The following is a 20,599-nucleotide window of genomic DNA, read 5'->3' on the forward strand; positions in this document are numbered from 1 at the left end:
GACAACATGGTCACTTTGCATAACATCCTGGACCAAAGACATGTTTCCAGACAGTTTTATAAAATAATAATGTTTTATTTTTCATCACATTGTTAAGGTATACTGCATATTCAGACTGCTTTTTTTTATTACAGATTCAATATTGATTTTATAGCTAGTACACAACAGTGTCTCTAAGAGTTTGAAGGTTATTTACCTTCATTGGAAAAACAAAGTTGAACCATAGCATAAGTGTATAATATCCCAATGTCACATATTGAGAACAAATTTTTATGCGGCGTTAACATTAACATGGTAGAGCAGTGTCTCCCAGAGCTTTCTCCAACGCTGAGTGCACTAAGTTCACATAGTTGCCTACTGACAATGAACATCGTGGACTCTAATGAGATTAGTGAAAAAGCAGAGATCAACGAGAGTCCATAATGGCTTCAGAACAGTCGTGTTGTCCTCCCCTCCACACTCTTACCCCCCACATCACCCCACCACATTAACACATACTTTTTTGGCAGCTGCAAGTGGAAAGTTAAGACTTGCAAGATATGTGCTTTCTGAAAAACAAAAAGAGGAAGAAGAACATTTGGGGACGTGGTGAAGAACAATTTGTGACAAAAATAGCCAGGCGGAGTTGACAGTTCTGCCACGAAGTAGAAATGTATGAATATGTATGAGAGAACAAGATCAGTGTGAGAGAGAAGTAGAGATAGGTGTTACAGAGAGAGAGAGCGAGAGATAAAGTAGGTGCTCTAGTACAGTGTCAACTGCCCCTGTTTGGCCTTCTGAGACAACAGCAATGCTGGGAAGTCAGCGTGAAATACATTCTTTATCAGTTGGAGGATAATTGAATATTAATCACAAGGTTATTATCTAGCTTGTCATTATCAAGGTTATTCCATTGAAATGCATAACGCCCACTAGCAAGAACCCTCTACTGAAAGGACAACAGTCAGATGGAAGAAGTTCTGTTCAAGTCTTTGACACTGTCTGTCCCTCTGCTCCAGTTCCAGCGAGGCAGACATCTTCATTGCACTGAGGGCGGATGAGGAGGGTGGAATACAGCCGATAGAGGTCCTCCTGGGGACCACAATGCCTTGATCCTTTTTTACATCGAACGTCACATGACTGAGGGAAGAGGAACAACAAAAAGAGGTTGAGGTCTAAGTGTAGTTCTTCTTTTACTCTCTTAATACATGTCATTCAACCCGTGTTTCAGCAACACAGAGCTACAGGCCAAGGGGTTTATATGAAGACAATATTTTGATGCACAGTTTGTCTCACTACCCCCACCCTCTCTTTTACTCTATTCTTAGGTGAGGGACATTTCCTGTGAAAATAACACATTCAACTGACAATTATGTGTTTGCATCTCGTTGTGACATTCTGGCAACTTCTCAGACATTCAGTAAGCACAGTATAGTGCGTGTGAGCTACAGACCTGTGTGATTTTATCCTTGACCGGTCATCTGTGTCACTTCTGTGGGCTCTTGCCCAGTTACTGTACTGACAAGGTTGATCCTCTTTTCCTTCTGATGAGGAACTAGAGGAGAACAAGAGAAAAGAAACCCACAGCTTGATACAAGACACACATTTGACTTCATGTGTGATCTTTCTATCTATTTCTCTTTCACTTTCTCTCTCGCTCTCTCTCCCGCCTTCTCTTCCCCTTCTCCTCCCTCTCTCTATCCATCCTTACCCTCTGTGTCTGTGTCCAGCCTAGTCCACTTCCTCTTGGAACTCTGGCTGCTCTCTGACCCAGACAGACTGCTCTCCACTTCCAGGTCGTCTGAGTTGCTTCCTGCAGCAGTGCCTTGGGCTGACTGTAAATGTCAAACAATGACAAGACACTAACTGTCAATAACCTCAAATCAGTTTCAGTTTACAGACTGTGGACATATAGGGAGAGTAGACACTTGCCTTGCCGTTGGAGTAAAGATTATTCTGTAATCCATAATTCAGAGCCTCAAGGAGCACCACTGTAATTACAGAGAAACATATCAAACAAAAAAATTGTTTCTCCCAGTCTTCACCCTGGTACACACCCAAACTACGTACCACGAAGGCTGCCGGCCACCAGCTGGAATGGCTGGATAAGAAAATAGGGCTCACAGTACATACATATAAGGAACGTGTCTCAAACTACAAAGATGCTCTCCACAAGACCAAGTCTACCCACTACTCAAACATAATCAGTAAAGGTCATAATAACCTGAGAGTTTTCTTCTCCACAATCAAAAAGCTACACTACTACAGCCACAGAATGACTCCCCCCTCAATGCTTCAGCTGACCTCTGTCATCAGTAGCTGGACATCTTCCAAAACAAAATAGACACTAAAATAGATACAGCTCAAACAAAGTCCACTGAGTGAGCTCCCTCCATAGCCTCGACTCAGCAACTATTTCCTCCCTCTCCGCCTTCTCCCCTCTTGATGTTGAGTTCATCTCTGGTCTAGTCAGCAAATCCAAAGCTTCAACCTGCTCACTTGATCCTATGCCCACTTCCCTAGTCAAGACATGTCTTCCTGCAATCTCTCCCCTCACGGTTGTTAACGTGTCCTTCTGTTTTGACACTGTTCCTCCTGATCTCAAACTGGCTGCTGTCCCACCCATTGTGAAAAAACAAGGACTTGACCCAGCTAACCTCAACAACTACAAGCTAATATCCAACATTCCCTTCATGGCCAATGTACCTTCCCAACTCCATTAGCACATGGCTTCCAATAACCTCTTTGAGCCTCTTCAATCAGGGTTTAGGGCCAATCACAGCATGGAATCTACTAGTAGATTACTCTGGCTGACTCTAGCAATCTAAACCTCCTCACCCTACTGAACTTATCGGCTGCCTTTGACACAGTTTTCCATTCCATCCTCCTTGAAAGAATGGAGAGGCCTCGGGTAATTATCGGAACAGCTCTAGCCTAGTTCAGGTCCTACCTGTTGGACAGGCAGCAGTTAGTGACCCTGGGACACTTCAAATCCGCCCATTATGCTGTCCGCCAGGGAGTCCCCCAAGGCTCAGACCTAGGGCCTCTCCTTTTCATCATGTACATCCTACCCCTCGGCCAAATCATCCATCAATACGGTCTGCAATCCCACTGTTACGCTGATGACATGCAAATCTATGTTCACTCCAAACCCACCTCTGACCTCCCCCATCATCACTCAAGAAATAAAATCATGGATGAGTTCAAACTTCCTGAAGCTCAACAGCGATAAGACAGATGCCATGTTGGTGGACCCCAGATTTCTCCTGAAGAAGGTGGAGGAGTTCGAGCTTAACATCGACATCTGCTCTATCCGTCCTGCCTCCTAGGTGAAGAATCTGGGGGTCATTCTCGATTCTTCACCCTCCTTTGATGCCCACATTAAAAACTCACAAAATCTGCCTTCCACCATCTCAAGAACATTGCCAGACTCCTCCCCTCCCTTGGAAACTCAATTGCTGAAACCATTATACAGGTGTAGTATGTTAATTTGATCACCCTGTTGTAGGATAACTTTTAGTGTAATTGAGGTTTTAAAATGCTTTTGCATTATGTAATTTCCACTCCGAAATGTCAGGTTTGATTTTCCCTTACAAGAAATGTAACAACCCCTACAGAAAGAGCCATTAATTATAATCCACATAATAATTCACACTTCCTGTTGCTGCAGGATTATTGCCCTGCCGTAGCAAACTGGCTCGAATTAAGATCTTACATCTGTACATGCCTATTTTACCTCACACCTGGACTGTTGCAATGCTCTCCTGTATGGACTCCATACCAGCTCCCTCAAAAAACTTCACTACATCCAGAACTCAGCCGAGAGATTCCTCACCTGCACCCAGGGGCAGACTGGGCAGACGTGGCAATTGCCTCAGGCCTTACATCATTAAATAATTTCTCCTTTTGAGCCCCCCTCCCCCACCCCCCCCCCATGAGCCGCTCGAGGTCCTCATATCAATATTCTTATAATCTCATAATAGTAGAAACAAGTATCATTAATCACCCACGGACTGGTTCATAATAATGGACTATTCCACCCTGACTGGTTCATAATAATGGACTATTCCACCCTGACTAGTTCATAATAATGGACTATTCCACCCTGACTAGTTCATAATAATGGACTATTCCACCCTGACTAGTTCATAATAATGGACTATTCCACCCACGGACTGGTTCATAATAATGGACTTTTCCAACCTGAGTTCCCACACGTTGTTTTACATGATATGATTGCAAGCGTGACTTTCCTTGAAATTAAGTTGTGGCAATGAGGTGGTTCCAGAATGAGGCAGAGAAAAGAAAAAGAAGGTCAGACGATTTAATTTCAACAGTGTTAATAGTGTTTTTTAGAAATTCAAGGGTTTGACAATTCAAGGAGTTGGTCTGATGGTGCAGTCTGATGTCATCGGCCTCCCCCTTGATTGCAGAAGATTACAGAAGCAAGTGAGGACAAAATAGGAACTTTTTTGGGAGCCATGCTATTTTATTATTTCCTTGTGTATCTTGAAAGGTGCAAATAAAATGTATTATTATTATTATATGTACTTGTACTTCTACAAATACACATTCAGCCTTGTCGCAGTGTTCTGTACCTGGACGCATTGAGATGGTCAGAACAGGGTCTTTCCTGTCCTCAGAGTCCTTTCCTGTTCTTTTATCTGCTTTCCCGTCAGCTTCCTCCATCTCTGATTGCCCGCCCTCCTGTGGATGGGGTTAGACATATCACATTACTAAATCACACACGTGTGTGTCAGTAGGGGGTCCTCAGAGGAGGAAGGGGAGGACCATCCTCCTCAGTGAATTTCAAAAAAATGTAAATGGTAAAATATTGAAAAAGTCATCCTTTTTAGATAAAACTATACTAACTATACTATACTAACTATTCACACATCACCAAATAATTTATTAAAACACACTGTTACACTGTAGCATCAACAGCACTCTGTAGGGTAGCACCATGGTGTAGCCGGAGGACAGCTAGCTTCCATCCTCCTTTTGGTGCATTGAATTCAGCACAAATCCTAGAAGGCTCATGCTTCTCATCCCCTTCCATAGACTTACATAGTAATTATTACAACTTCTGGAAGACATCCTCCAACCTATCAGAGTTCATGCAGCATGAACTGACATGTTGTCCACCCAATCAAAGGATCAGAGAATTAGTCTAGAACTGAAAGCATAAGCTACAGCTAGCTAGCACTGCAGTGCATAAAATGTGGTGCGTAATTGACTCAGTTTCACTTACTTAGCTAGCAAATGCAGCTGGCTAGTTTAGTTACTCAAACACCCGGCTCAAACAGAGGGATGCTATGTTAGCTAGCTGGCTATGACTTTCCAGTCAAGTTAAGCTTTTGGTTTAATAATTTATTTCCACCGGGGTTAGCCGGTGTAACTGCTTACTGCTTATATACACTGTAACGTTACTGCATGATTGTAGCGGGTTTACTAACACATTAGTTCTATTTGCTATGTTAACTAGGACGTTACTTTAGCTAATATGGGGACAACGATGTAGGCTGTGTGTAGCGGTTATGGCATGATTTGGCTTGGAAAGTTTTTTTTCTGGTGACATACATCTGATGTGTTGTTCATTGAAGTCCACAAACAAAGGGAAAAGGTGAGAGGAGGAGAGCGCATAGAGGCGAGAAGGAATACAATGTGGCTGCTATGAAAGTGAACTGTGTTTATGTGTGATCAGGGATGTATTCATTCCGCCGATTCTGTTGAAAAACGTTTCTTAAACGGAAGCAAACGAAACGGGGATAAAAATACCTGCATTTGTCCAATATAAACTTGCGTTTGCAACTGTTGGACTAATGATTACACCCTAAATAAGCTAGATGTAGGCAAGAGTGTGCAAGGCGGTATTGAATGTGTCACTGTCTGTCCATGTGTCACTGTCTGTTATCTCAAAAATTCTCTCGACCTGTGTGCACCTACGTTGTAAACTTTCATTCATAGGCTAGGTTGTAGCAACCTCATGATGGGTATAGGGTAAATTCAAGTATCCTGTAGTAGCCTAAACCTATCAATGTTACATTGAAATGGGTGAATGGAGTGTGAATGACAGTCATACAACATGCTGTAATAGATAGAAATAATGCCATGGTCATGAAAAAAACCACTGGTGTGTGTTGGCTTGTCTATTTCATGCGTTCATTGAGAGGATTGCTTCCGTAAAGTACCTTGAGGTTGTGATCACTGGGGCTTTGCCTCTGTTGGCTGGAGAGAGGTGTAGAAGAGGAGGATGAGGGAGGAGCAGGTGGAAAAGAAGAGGAAGAGGGAGGACTGTCCTGGATCTGTGGGGAGGAGTCTGTCCTCGTGGCCCTGTTAGATGGCTCTCCCTCTATGTACACATCCTGCAGTGTGGGGCTGGGCTTGCTGTCCTGTGGTGACTTACTGCTTTTGAACCTCCCAGGACCAGACAGGTCCAGAGGAGAGTCAGCCCCTTTCAGTCCCTCCCCAAACACCCTCTCTGGCTGCACCACCACATCCCGACATGGGTGCTGCACCCCCTGCCTGTCCTGGTCCTGGACCCGTGCGGCTGAGCTCTTCCCAGGCTTGGGCCAGGCCTGCCCAGTGCTCTGCCCCCTGCTCTGGGTGTTGCTGCTGCTCTGCTGGTGGAAGGTCTGGAAGTTGGAGTTAGGGTTGGGGTGGACCACCAGGCCATCGCCAACAGAGGTGGCCAGGATGCCCCAGTCAGAGTGCTCGGGCAGGGGCCAGGGGACAGAGAGATGGGCACTCTTGATAGGAAACGGACGGTAGGGGACCGGGGCATGGACCAGGTCACATTTTTGCTTCTCATCTCCAAGTAGAGAGGAGGAGGATAAAGAGGAGGAAGAAGGGAGAGGGTTGTTCTTCAAGACAAACAGGTGGGGGGGAATGTAGGGAGCGACAGGGTAGCGCTGCTGGCCAATTGTTTCCACACTATGGACTCTAAAAGAAGGGAAGGATGGGGAAGAGGAGAAAGAGAGGGAAGAGAGGAAAAGGTTATAAGGTAAACGTGCTTCTCTTTTCTCTATCTTTTGCTGTTATTGCCTCACTTGCTCACCTCTTTTCCCCAGTGTTGCCTCTGGCTGTACTTTGCTCTGGCCTCAATGCTTGTGGGATGGGAGTGGACATGGATAGAGGCTTATGGGATTTCTGTGTGCGTTAAGAAGGGAGATGGTGGCTGAGAGGGGACATTTTGACTTGTTCTATATTGATCCATTCAGCTAATGATTTGTTTTTAAGACAAACAAAATCACTTACATAGGATTGTTTTCCATTCCATCCCTTCACATGTCTATGTTCAAGTAGTGTCTCTATTTTGTCAAAAAGACCAAAAAAGAAAATAAATCCTGATGATTATACTGGTGATAATGATGAGTTATCATTAATTGACTCTAAATACTTTAAGTTCATGATGAGAAGTGTATTCTTTCCTCTCACCGTCAGCTCCAAAGGAACGTCTGTGGCCCATCTCAGTATTGACTATGGACAGCCCCGCAGTGGCGCCCTCTGGTGGCTGGCTGAGAGACCTGATGGCTGTGGTGTGTGGCACAGCAGAAGGTGAAATGTCAGCAGACGGCCTGACCTCCGGGGTTGCATCCTGGGAGGAGGAATGTCCACTCTGACCTCTGAAATGACAAGAATGTTATGCTCCAACTAACAAGACAAAATCACATGTATTCACACAAAGTTACACACAACAATAGGCTCAGTTGTAATAAAACATTGGCTGTGTATACAAAACGATAAAATAATCTTCCTAATATTGATTTGCACCTCCACCCCCCTTTTGCCCTAAGAACAGCCTCAATTCTTCGAGGCATGGACTCTACAAGGTGTCGAAAGCATTCCACAGAGATGCTGGCCTATGTTGACTCCAATGCTTCCCACAGTTGTGTCAAGTTGGCTGGATGTCCTTTGGGTGTTGGCCCATTCTTGATACAAACGGGAAACTGTTGAGCGAAAAAAACTCCCAAGTATTGCAGCTCTTGACACAAACCGGTGCGCCTGGCACCTACTACCATACCCCGTTCAAAGGCACTTAAATCTTTTATCTTGCCCATTCACCATCTGAATGGCACACATATAGTGTGTTCAGAAAGTATTCACAACCCTTAAACTTTTCCACATGTTGTTGTGTTAGAGCATGATTTTAAAATAAATGGATTCAATTGAGATTTTGTGTCACTTGTCTACACACGTTACTCCATAATGTCAAAGTGGAATTATGTTTTTAGAATTTTTTACAAATTAATTTAAAACGAAATGCTGAAATGTCTTGAGTTAATAAGTATTCAACACCTTTGTTATGGCCTAAATAAGTTCAGTAGTACACATGTGCTTAATAAGTCACATAATAAGTTGCATGGACTCACTCTGTGTGCAATAATAGTGTTTAACATGATTATTTTCTGACTACTTTATGTATGTACCACACACATAATTATCTGTAAGGTCCCTCAGTCAAGCAGTGAAATTCAAACACAGATTTAATCACAAAGACCAGTGAGGTTTTGCAATGCCTTGCAAAGAAGGGCACCTATTGGTAGATGGGTAAAACATTTAAAAGCAAACACTGAATATCCCTTTGAGCATAGTGAGGTTATTAATTACACTTTGGATGGTGTATCAATACATCCAGTCACTACATAGATACAGGGGTCCTTCCTAACTCAGTTGCCGGAGAGGAAGGAAACCGCTCAGGGATTTCACCATGAGGCCAATGGTGACTTTAAAACAATTACATCGTTTAATGCCTGTGATAGGAGAAAACTGAAGATGGCTCAAAAACACTGTAGTTACTCCACAATACTAATCTAAATTACAGAGTGAAAAGAAGGAAGCCTGTACAGAATACAAATATTCCAAAACATGCATCCCATTTGCAATAAGGCACTAAAGAAATAATGCAAAAAAAAATGCTAATAAATGTACTTTATGTACTCAACACAGAGCATTATGTTTGGTGCAAATCCAACAACACAAATCACTGAGTACCACTCTTCATATTTTCAAGCATGGTGGTGGCTGCATCATGTTATGCGTATGCTTGTCATCGACAAGGACTAGGCAGTTTTTTAGGACAAAAAGAACTGGAATGGAGCTAAGCACAGGCAAAATCCTAGAGGAAAACCTGTTTCAGTCTGCTTTCCAATAGACACTGGGAGAAAAATTCACATTTCAGCAGGACAATAACCTAAAACGCAAGACCAAATCTAAACTGGAATTGTTTACCAAGACAAAATGGAATGTTCCTGAGTGGCTTAGTTAAGGTTTTGACTTAAATCAGCTTGAAAATCTATGACAAGACTTGAAAATGGCTGTCTGGCAATGATCAACCACCAAGTAGACAGAGCTTGAAGAACTTAAAAAAAAATTATGCAAATATTTTACAATCCAGGTGTGAATAACGCTTAGAGACGTACCCAGAAAGACTCACAGCTGTAATTGCTGCCAAAGGTGATTCTAACAAGTACGGGTGTGAATACTTATGTAAATGACACATTTCTGTATTTCGTTTTCAATATATTCTCCAAAATGTCTAAAAACATGTTATCACTTTGTTATTATGGGGTATTGTGTGTAAATGGGTGAGCATTTCTGTTGTTGTTGTTGATTTCAGGCTGTAACACAACAAAATGTGGAACAAGTCAACGGGTATGAATACTTTCTGAAGGCACTGTACACAATCCATGTCTCAACTGTCTCAAGGCTTACAAATCCTTCTTTAACCCGTCTCCTCCTCTTCATCTACACTGATTGAAGTGGATTTATCAAGTGACATCAATAAAGGATCACAGCTTTCACCTTGATTCACCTGGTCAGTCTATGTCATGGAAAGAGAAGGTGTTCATATTATTTTGGACACTCAGTGCATATAACTCACTCTTGTGCTCCTCTCAGATGACTGATCTCTTCTTGCAGTCTCTGGTTCTCCTTTTTCATTTTGTTCATCTTTCCTACTACAAAATAACCCACAGTCCATGGCTAATGTTTAAGTACTATACTGTAGCTATAAAATAAACATTATTGTTGGATCTTTACACAATGCTTGAGATGCATGTGAAGGAGGTGTTGATGTGTTAGCTAGCTACCCAGGATGGAAATATGATGGAGGCTCTGGATCTGGGAGGTCTCATACTCCTGCTGCCTCCGCTTGGCCACGTCCTGAGTGACAGTACACCTGTCACAGAGCCCTGCCCTCAACCTGCAGCACAGAGGTCACCAGGGGGTCAAACATTGACACACATTCAGCTACAAATTGTGTTAAGATAGCACACACACACCCTATTTTTATATTTCTCGTGGTTTCAAGTTAAGAATTTCACTGTACATGTGAAAAATAAAACGTTAAGCTAAAAATACTAATATAGAATACCAAAACACAGAGACATACAGAGGGACCCACCTATTTTCCAGCTGTTTGATGTTTTCTGTAAGTAACCGCTGGTGCTCTTTCAGCTGTTGGTTCTTGTTAAACAGCTCTTCCATTTGCTTTGTTTCACTACTCAGAGTAACACACCAAGATCTGCCATCACTACACCTCCCATATATCAACATATCACCTCTAATAAAGTGCTTTACTCACCAGCTGTTTCTATTGTTCAGCTCCTGAAATTTCTCTAGCCATCCTAGAGGGTGAGAGAGAGAGAGAGAGCGAGAGAGAGAGAGAGCGAGAGAGAGAGCGAGAGCGAGCGAGAGAGAGAGAGAGAGCGAGAGCGAGAGAGAGAGAGAGAGCGAGAGCGAGAGCGAGAGCGAGAGAGAGAGAGAGAGAGAGAGAGAGAGAGAGCGAGAGCGAGAGCGAGAGAGAGAGAGAGAGAGAAACATGTCAAATAGCTGTTTTCACATGTTGAGATTCAATTTTACTTGTGGAACCACATTTTTAACATGTATTCAATTTAGTGTTCACATGTTTACACCACCTTTTCACGTGAGGAGAATTACATGTCTTTCACCTCACATGTGGAATTGCACGTTCACATGCAAAAAACAATCACATGTAAAAATCTAATTTGCAGTTTCATATGTGAAAAATGTTCAAGTGAACTTGCAATTCCAGACATCAAAGTGAAAATCTAATTGAAAGTTTCACATGTAAAAAAACTCCACATATATTCCGAATTTTTGAAAATGATGTAAATGTAAACAAACACTGTATAGCCTAAAAACATTGTTAAACAATCATTTTGATATCATGGATTGTCAGTCCGTTAATTGTAGTCTATGGATTTGAGTTGTTGCGTTTGTAGAGCGATGGGTAACGATGCTTCGTGGGTGACTGTTGTTGATATGTGCAGAGGGTCCCTGGTTCGCGCCAGGGTATGGGCGAGGGGACGGACGTGAACTTATACTGTTTTTCAGCCCCATTGCTTTTTACCGAAACTGAGGCGGGGAGGGCACTTTGTTAATGTTTCAATTAAGGATTGACACTTTAAACACCTTTAATATAGTCATAGTGTTATTATATTGTGCAATCCTCAAGTGAGTGAGTTACTTTTGTGCCATTAATATCCAGTGTTGGGGAGTCGTAGATCAACTAGTAATTTAACAAAATTCTGCAGTAGCTTGGTAGTATTTTCGTTAGTTAATTAAAAACAATTGTCATGTAGTGGTGTAGCTAACTACTGGAACTATACACTACTTTTCTTTGCTAAAATAAACTAAAACATGGGTGAAGACGGCATCAGACCTGCCTAATTCTCACTTGAAACATAGTTGTGTTCAATAGGCTAAATAACACATCCTGTTAACATCTGCCTCCAGAGTCATCTATTCTTGCAATGTGTAGTGTGTGACATTTCATATTTAGATATGATCATTTTTCACTAAGTACTTTGGATGTAACTTTAGTGTAGTTTAACCTTTTCCAGTGTGAAATAATAGAATGGTAAACCATATTTTCAGAGTGGCTTCCCCAACACTGTAAATAGCAAACAACACTTCTGATGTCGAGATCAACATTCTTAGTATTGCAAACAAAAATAATGATATTGAAAGCAAAACATAAACCCAAAAGTATTGATTTTTTTCCAGTTGTAAGTTTTGGCTCATTCATTCTAGCAACATAGAAACATACCACCACCCTTCATCCCATTGCTGATTTGCCTAAGCAGGTTCGGTCCTGGATGGGAGACCAGATATTGCTGGAAGTGGTGACAAATAAATGTGTGTTTGTTTGTTTTTCAGGTGAAAAATGTACATGTGAAACTTCACGTGTCAAAGAAACACATCTTACTTGTGAAAATTTCACAGGAAAAAATGAAAAAAATCTAATCACGGGGAAATCTTCGCGTGATTTCCCGAGAACCACATGGCTATACTTGTATAATTAAGGGCTACACATTACAGACACTCAGCTTCCAGTATTACAAAGACATTATTTGCTCTTACAAAGACATAATAAAGTTGTTAGTCCATTCCCTCTTTTGTTTTGACTCACGTCTCAGAGTATCAGTGACACTGATACTGCTGGAGGATAGCTCACTCACCTTTGACTTCTCTCTCATGGGCCTCCCTCAGTTTGTGGAAGAGCTTGTTGAAACCCTCCAGTGCCATGGTAATACTAGGCTGTCACAGCTGACCTGGACACAGAGCCCCTCTATCGCTCAGCTGTCATCCACTACAGCAATGCCATCAACTGGGGAAGATATTCCAACCAAAATAGTTAACTGTACATTCAGATCTACAGAAGAGCATGCTAGGGTGCATTCTGCACAGCAGCCCTTATGGCCGTGCCCTGCACAAACATGAGGGTAAACTTGTACAGAGATATGAGAAACTATAACGTTTTCCGAGAACTGCGCCCAAGGCCTCAATTTGTGTGTGTTTATGTGTGTGTGTGTGTGTGTGTGTGTGTGTGTGTGTGTGTGTGTGTGTGTGTGTGTGTGTGTGTGTGTGTGTGTGTGTGTGTGTGTGTGTGTGATAGAGAGAGAGAGAGAGAGAGAGAGAGAGAGAGAGAGAGAGAGAGAGAGAGAGAGAGAGAGAGAGAGAGAGAGAGAGAGAGAGAGAGAGAGAGAGAGAGAGAGAGAGAGAAGCACTTGATAGCAGTATACTTCCCTCTCCTATGTTCTAGAATCTAGACTAGAGGTCGATATATAACTCATAGAATATGAAACATTCTTGGTGAAATCTCAATATTGCTGTAAGGTGACAATGCAATCCTGTCATGTGATATCCTCACAATTGGGCCATGAAGCATAACATGACTGAGGGAAGTAGTATTCCAAGGACATTCATAGGGCATGTGAAGTTGTTGTTGAGATATTGAAGTGGGCACAACTCTAAAGTCACACACATTATTATAATATAAAACATTTGTAATGACTACTACATTCTTCCCTTTTTCTTTTTCTTTGTACTTATTTTCACCCATATGACCAAGAATCTCAGTACTAAAATGAGATGTTTGGGTGTGTCTACACATTCGAAAACACTATTTTGAATTTCGATCAGAGCCGTTCTCTCGGCATGTTGGGATACGTTGACTAACTGTCCCAAACGTTGCAGCGAAGCAAGAGAAGACCTGCCTGTCTTCCACTGCTGGCTGGCTTTCATGGCTTCTTTACTGCACGTCACAAGCTCTCAGTTCAACGGTAACATACACACTTATACAACACTGTATCTACAAGAACATTAAAAACACAGTATATTACACACAACTATATTAGGATTTTGACTAAAACCGCTTATTTGATCTAAGTAAAGGTAAATTTGCTCTTATTGATAATTCAGGAAGTTCACAGAACAATAGGCCTGATTTACCCATACAAAAGTACATGTATCTAATGATACAAATATCTGTAAATGTCTGTTTGTTTGCTGTAAATGGATACTGACTAGCTGTATTACTGTGTAACTGTGCACTGCATAATGGTGTTTACACAACAAAGTAGGAATTGCAGAGCTCTAGACACTTAGAGAAGAGAATGTTGGGGTACAGTATAAGGACACAGCGACGAGGTTCAAGAGTCTGTGACACACATAAAGAAATGCAGTCTCAAAGTGTGAATGAAGCCTGAAAAATCAAAGATTTAGCATGCATTTACTGAAATGAGACACAATGGCACTCACACATAGACACACACACATGCATGCAAACAGCAGGTGGCGGTAACAAGGCTACATTTTCTATATCAATAGAAATATAGACTCAGCTATATGGTACCTACTAGTGATGTACGGGTTGACTCATAACCCCCAGTCCCCGCAGCTATATGGTACCTACTAATGATGTACGGGTTGACTCACAACCCCCAGTCCCCGCAGCTATATGGTACCTACTAGTGATGTACGGGTTGACTCATAACCCCCAGTCCCCGCAGCTATATCCACGTGGCGGACCGGTTTAAGGTCAGTAAATAGTGTGTGGCTGAAGGGTTGAATAAAAAGAAAAAAGGCTGGTTGAATAAAAAGAAACAATACCTTAAAAAAAACATGAACGTATAATTCTTGTGCATTTTATATAGGCTACATTGAGTTTTTTTCTCTCATTATTTTAGGCTATCTGGTATTAGTGCATAAGCCAAAACTTTTCGGCTTAACTGTAGGCAAGCCACATAGCCCACACAGCCAATCGCCAAATAATGCTTTTGGGAAAGGGCAGAAAAAGCTAACGTCAAACCACAGAGCAAAAAGGACATTGTTGAAGTTTAATTCAATAAGAGAAAAGCTGCGAAAGGAGAGTTGAAAATAAAGAGAAGGGAAGGCCAGAAAAGTATTGTTAGGAAAATATCTGTTGAAGTGATAAAAGAGGATGATCGTTGTGCCAGCTACGTTATGTATGATGATTGTGATGATTATGTGACGATTACGTGATGATTGTGAAGCGCTATACAAGACGGGACTTCAAATAGGCCTATGGCATATCAAGGGAACTGTAGCCAACTGTTTTGATGGGCAGTCGTGGCCAAAGGTTTTGAGAATGACACAAATATACATTTTCACAAAGTCTGCTGCCTCAGTTTGTATTATGGCAATTTGCATATACTCCAGAATGTTATGAAGAGTAATCAGATGAATTGCAATTAATTGCAAAGTCCCTCTTTGCCATGCAAATGAACTGAACCCCAAAAAAACATTTCCACTGCATTTCAGCCCTACCACAAAAGGACCAGCTGACATCATGTCAGTGACTCTCTTGTTAACACAGGTGTGAGTGTTGACGAGGACAGGGCTGGAGATCACTCTGTCATGCTGATTAAGATTGAATAACAGACTGGAAGCTTCAAAAGGAGGGTGGTGCTTGGAATCATTGTTCTTCCTCTGTCAACCATGGTTACCTGCAAGGAAACACGTGCCATCATCATTGTTTTGCACAAAAAGGGCTTCACAGGCAAGGATATTGCTGCCAGTAAGATTGCACCTAAATCAACCATTTATCAGATCATCAAGAACTTCAAGGAGAGCCGTTCAATTGTTGTGAAGAAGGCTTCAGGGCGTCCAAGAAAGTCCAGCAAGCGCCAGGACCGTCTCCTAAAGTTGATTCAGCTGCGGAATCGGGGCACCACCAGTATAGAGCTTGCTCAGTAATGGCAGCAGGCAGGTGTGAGTGCATCTGCACGCAAAGTGAGGCGAAGACTTTTGGAGGATGGCCTGGTGTCAAGAAGGGCAGCAAAGAAGCCACTTCTCTCCAGGAAAAACGTCAGGGACAGACTGATATTCTGCAAAAGGTACAGGGATTGGACTGCGGAGGCCTAGGGTAAAATCATTTTCTCTGATGAATCCCCTTTATGATTGTTTGGGGCATCCGGAAAAAAGCTTGTCCGGAGAAGACAAGGTGAGGGCTACCATCAGTCCTGTGTCATGCCAACAGTAAAGCATCCTGAGACCATTCATGTGTGGGGTTGCTTCTCAGCCAAGGGAGTGGGCTCACTCACAATTTTGCCTAAGAACACAGCCATGAATAAAGAATGGTACCAACACATCCTCCAAGAGCAACTTCTCCCAACCATCCAGGAACAGTTTGGTGATGAACAATGCCTTTTCCAGCATGATGGAGCACCTTGCCATAAGGCAAAAGTGATAACTAAGTGCCTCGGGGAACAAAACATAGATATTTTGGGTCCATGGCCAGGAAACTCCCCAGACCTTAATCCCATTGAGAACTTGTGATCAACCCTCAAGAGGCGGGTGGACAAACAAAATCCCACAAATTCTGACAAACTCCAAGCGTTGATTGTGCAAGAATGGGCTGCCATCAGTCAGGATGTGGCCCAGAAGTTAATTGACAGCATGCCAGTGCGGATTGCACGGATTGCATATATGTGTCTTGAAAAAGAAGGGTCAACACCGCAAATATTGACTCTTTGCATCAACTTCATGTAATTGTCAATAAAAGCCTTTGACTCTTATGAAATGCTTGTAATTATACTTCAGTATTCCATAGTAACATCTGACAAAAATATCTAAAGACACTGAGGCAGCAGACTTTGTGAAAATTAATATTTGTGTCATTCTCAAAACTTTTGGCCATGACTGTAGTTCTATAATAAAAGTATTTCAACCACATAGGCTTAAAATATGCATCCAAGCTGAACTGAAATCTTCTGAAAATTTTCACAGGTTTATTTTCCCTTACAACCGGTCAAACTGGTGTCATTTGTCATTTTGACAGAAAATCTTTCCAGTTTTTTTGTTGCACTATTCTATTTTCTCCCCAGCCCCTAAAAGTCTTTGCTCTGCGAAAGATGACAGAGAAACCTTACAGATGCATTAATTCTGTCGATCAATTACATTATTCTGTTGACCAGGGCGATCTATTACATTATTCTGTTGACCAGGGCGATCTATTACATTATTCTGTTGACCAGGGCGATCTATCACATTATTCTGTTGACCAGGGCGATCTATTACATTATTCTGTTGACCAGGGCGATCTATTACATTATTCTGTTGACCAGGGCGATCTATTACATTATTCTGTTGACCAGGGCGATCTATTACATTATTCTGTTAACGAGGGTGATCTATTACATTATTCTGTTGACCAGGGCGATCTATTACATTATTCTGTTGACCAGGGCGATCTATTACATTATTCTGTTGACCAGGGCGATCTATTACATTATTCTGTTGACCAGGGCGATCTATTACATTATTCTGTTAACCAGGGCGATCTATTACATTATTCTGTTGACCAGGGCGATCTATTACATTATTCTGTTGACCAGGGCGATCTATTACATTATTCTGTTGACCAGGGCGATCTATTACATTATTCTGTTGACCAGGGCGATCTATTACATTATTCTGTTGACCAGGGGATTGTTAAGTCTTCTAGGGCATCATATAATGACAGACCAGAAGCTGCATGTCTCTAATTATAGACAAGTTGACTAACAAATAGCCTACCAAAATGTCGGGAATTATAAGCAGAAACATATCTAAATCAGGCAACAAAAAAGATCCTGCAACCCCTGTCAAACAGCGCATTTTCTATTTTTGAGGGTTAGTGGTCGGGCGTGGGCCTCAGATTTTCACTTTATCACATATAGTCGGGCGGTTGCCAATGGGTTATTAGCAATTGTGGGTAGGTATACAAACAGCTGACCCGTGCACCTGTAGTACCTACCACTAAAGGCGCATTTCAGGAATTTAAAAACAAGAAAACGGTAACCCCCCATTTGTATTGGTAACAGCTGGGGATGGAGATAGAGAAATGTAATCACTCATATTGATCAACAGACAATGGATGCAAGGACTGATCATCCATAACATAAAAATTATAGTTAACCAAGTTTTAACCAGTCCAAAAATGTATGAACCGATCCCGGATTGCCCCTTTAATCGTGCAATCCTGTACAACACAGTGTTGGGAAACAGACATAGTCACAACAATAGGTTATGTTCACAAAATGTTATTATTTGTGCTCTGAGAAAGTCCACAGGCTACTGTGAGGTGGCAGGTAGCCTAGCAGTTGGGCCAGTAAGTGAAAGCTCGATGTGCCCTTGAGCAAGGCAATTAACCCTAATTTGCTCCAGGGGCGCCATTCTACTATGGCTGACCCTGTAAAACAATACCTTTCACTGCACACATCCAGTGTATGTTGCCTTCATGCTCTGCCTTCATGCTCTGCCTACTCTGTCCCAATCAACACATGGATCACTAGCTCACTGTCAATCCACAAACCATTATTCCATCATCTGACAAATTCAATGTGAACCCGGCCCACTTCCCTACACTGTGTTTTGTTCATTTAAAAACATATTATGTGGCCTCCCGAGTGGCGCAGCGGTCTAAGGCTCCGCATCACAGTATTGCGGTGTCACCACAGTCTGTTGTTTGATCCCAGGCTGTATCATTACCGGCCGTGACCGGGAGTCCCATAGAGCGCTGCACAATTGGCCCAGCGTCGGGAGGGTTTGGCCTGGGGGGCTTTACTTGGCTCACTGCGCTCTAGCGACTCCTTGTGGCGAGCCGGGTGCCTGCAGGCTGCCTTCGGTCGTCAGTTGAACAGTGTTTCCTCCAACACATTGGTGCAGCTGGCTTCTGGGTTAAGTGAGCGGGTGTTAAGAAGCGCAGTTTGGTGGGTCATGTTTCGGAGGACGCATGACTCGATCTTCGCCTCTCCCGAGCTCGTTGGGGAGTTGCATCGTTGAGACAAGATCGTAATACCAAAAAAGGGGTAAAAATTGAACACAAAAAACGTTGTGTTTTCATACAAGATGCAATTAGAGATAAGTGTATTTTCACCATGAATAAACACTACTAGCCATTTGTCCTGTAAATAATGCAATTTAATATGGAGAACATCTTCCTCTCCGTCATCTTATAGATAATTCCTCATTCACCCATCCTTTCTCTAAATATTATATTTTTCTATTTCTAATGAGAATTCAATGAGGGTACATAAGGAAACAGTTCTTTCCTGCACAGTAAAATTGCAAGAGTTAATTTAACTCCTATGGAGTCCATTGTAACACTATTTTGGGGTTTATATGGTCCCACCCCTCTTTTGTGTTAAAACTACTCTGGTCAGTCTGTTCATATTTTTGGAGTACAAAATTACACTAAAAGGAGTAAGTATCCACCTATCAGAGAGTTGATTAAATGTAACTCTAAATGCCATTTACTCTTTTCAGTATAGTTTTTAATGAACTCCCTTGCCAATTATACTTGTATGTGTTTTTTTAAATGAACAATCAACTATAGCAGAGTACACTTCACTTTCAGTTTACTTCCTTTGAGTTATAAGGGTGTAAAGCCTTATGTGAATATTTCTTAATGTGTCACATTATGGTGGTTTGCAATGTGATATCCAATCTCTGTTGGAAGCCAACTTCCAAGAAGATAGCCAGCACTTCTACATCACGCACAACTTGCATTTAGAATACCTGTCAGTGTAGGGAAGAACTTACAATACATGAAGACTACCTACATCATGTCAACTGGAACAACTATCGCACTTGCAAGCGGTTGCTATGAATCCACCTACTTATAGATTGGATTAGTTTAGAAAAATTTCAGTAGCATAAAATGAGTGTACTGTACATGCAAAAACACAGATATTGAAACAAAACATTTTAAACTCAACCTGCAAAAGAGGATGATGGGAAATATGACAATGATGCCCCTCCCACATCTGTGGATAACCCCGTAGATTTAACTCCCTGTCTCTGGTTACTCTTAATGTAGTTAAAAGTACTCCGTCCCAATGAACTACAGTCATCAACACTGACTTCAGGGAGCGTATCATTCTCTTGAGGGTTCAGATAACTCCCAGTAGAGTCAATTTAACCCTAATTTCTTTAACACTGGGATTTCAACCATTCTTGATCTACTATTTGTATGCTAATGAATGGACTCTCCTGCTCAGCCTTACTTCTGCCACCTGCCCACCTGCCAACCCGCCCAAACCTTACATGCCCCTGCTCCCCACATACACTTAAAGCAGGCTCACTCACCTCTTCCCAGTACCATCAACAACCCGATTGTCGCTTCTGCTCCAATCAGAATCAGAATCCCTCTCGTCCTTAGCCCTGGAGAGTTGGTTGATCAGTGCCAGAGAAGGATAGAGCAACAGAGAGAGAAAGCAAGAGGAAAAGGAGGCATGGAGAGCGCTCCCCCCTCCCCCCAATCTCCACCCTGGGAACAGGTTGGAGCGGTCCTCCTCCAGAGTACACAAACACAGACGCTCGGGCCAGTTCTTCCTGGATATTCCGGTTCTGCAGAAATCCCAAGAAACCGGCCCAACCGGATTTATGAACCCTAGAAAAAATAAGTAGAGAAACTCAAACACACAACAGAGAAACTCATTGCCATGCATTAAATGTTTCACTCCTACTATTCTGAATTAAGAGAGGAGATCTTATAAAAAATACATAAATCATGCTCTATAAATATTGAGTTATGATTGAGTGAATAGAGAATAGTGAATACATAATACTACTGAATAAACAACGATTTTGATGACTTTTTTCTACTTGAGCGGATTACCCGTATTATGTAATCTAAAAATGTAAGAGTGACTTTAAGAGACACTTGGTCAAATTGTGCAAAATATTTTTGTGTTTTTTGGATAGGAACATGCAATTCTCTGATTGTGCGTTTCTCCAAATGCTAGTGAATTAAAACAGGTATTACTTATATATTTACAAATGGGGTGGACACAATTATCATGTTGCC

The 20,599-nt window shown here is 42.0% G+C and overlaps 1 protein-coding gene across 1 annotated transcript; it reads right to left on the minus strand.

Moving 5' to 3' along the window:
- Nucleotides 1-54: 54 nt before the first annotated feature.
- LOC129830044 (uncharacterized) lies at nucleotides 55-20,245 on the minus strand. Its single transcript, XM_055892213.1, has 15 exons — nucleotides 19,879-20,245; nucleotides 12,465-12,613; nucleotides 10,565-10,607; nucleotides 10,385-10,480; nucleotides 10,071-10,183; nucleotides 9,863-9,938; nucleotides 7,417-7,604; nucleotides 7,237-7,289; nucleotides 7,037-7,128; nucleotides 6,171-6,921; nucleotides 4,578-4,686; nucleotides 1,912-1,970; nucleotides 1,691-1,814; nucleotides 1,433-1,534; nucleotides 55-1,119 (listed from the first exon to the last, which is right to left on the minus strand). Exons 2-14 carry the CDS (start codon nucleotides 12,529-12,531, stop codon nucleotides 1,443-1,445), a joined length of 1,863 nt encoding a protein of 620 aa, XP_055748188.1. The 5' UTR covers nucleotides 12,532-12,613; nucleotides 19,879-20,245; the 3' UTR covers nucleotides 55-1,119; nucleotides 1,433-1,442.
- Between the last annotated feature and the right edge of the window lie 354 nt (nucleotides 20,246-20,599).

This window comes from Salvelinus fontinalis, chromosome 31 (assembly GCF_029448725.1).
Source record: "Salvelinus fontinalis isolate EN_2023a chromosome 31, ASM2944872v1, whole genome shotgun sequence".
Classification (NCBI taxonomy): Eukaryota; Metazoa; Chordata; class Actinopteri; order Salmoniformes; family Salmonidae; genus Salvelinus; species Salvelinus fontinalis.

What these genes read in the sequence shown, in the direction of transcription:
- LOC129830044 (XM_055892213.1), bottom strand. Translation starts at nt 12,531, where the DNA reads ATGGCACTGGAGGGTTTCAACAAGCTCTTCCACAAACTGAGGGAGGCC. An exon ending in ATCAAACAGCTGGAAAATAG is followed by an intron (nt 10,184 to 10,384) that starts GTGGGTCCCTCT and finishes TCTGTGCTGCAG; the next exon opens with GTTGAGGGCAGGGCTCTGTG. An exon ending in CCAGTGATCACAACCTCAAG is followed by an intron (nt 4,687 to 6,170) that starts GTACTTTACGGA and finishes CCCCATCCACAG; the next exon opens with GAGGGCGGGCAATCAGAGAT.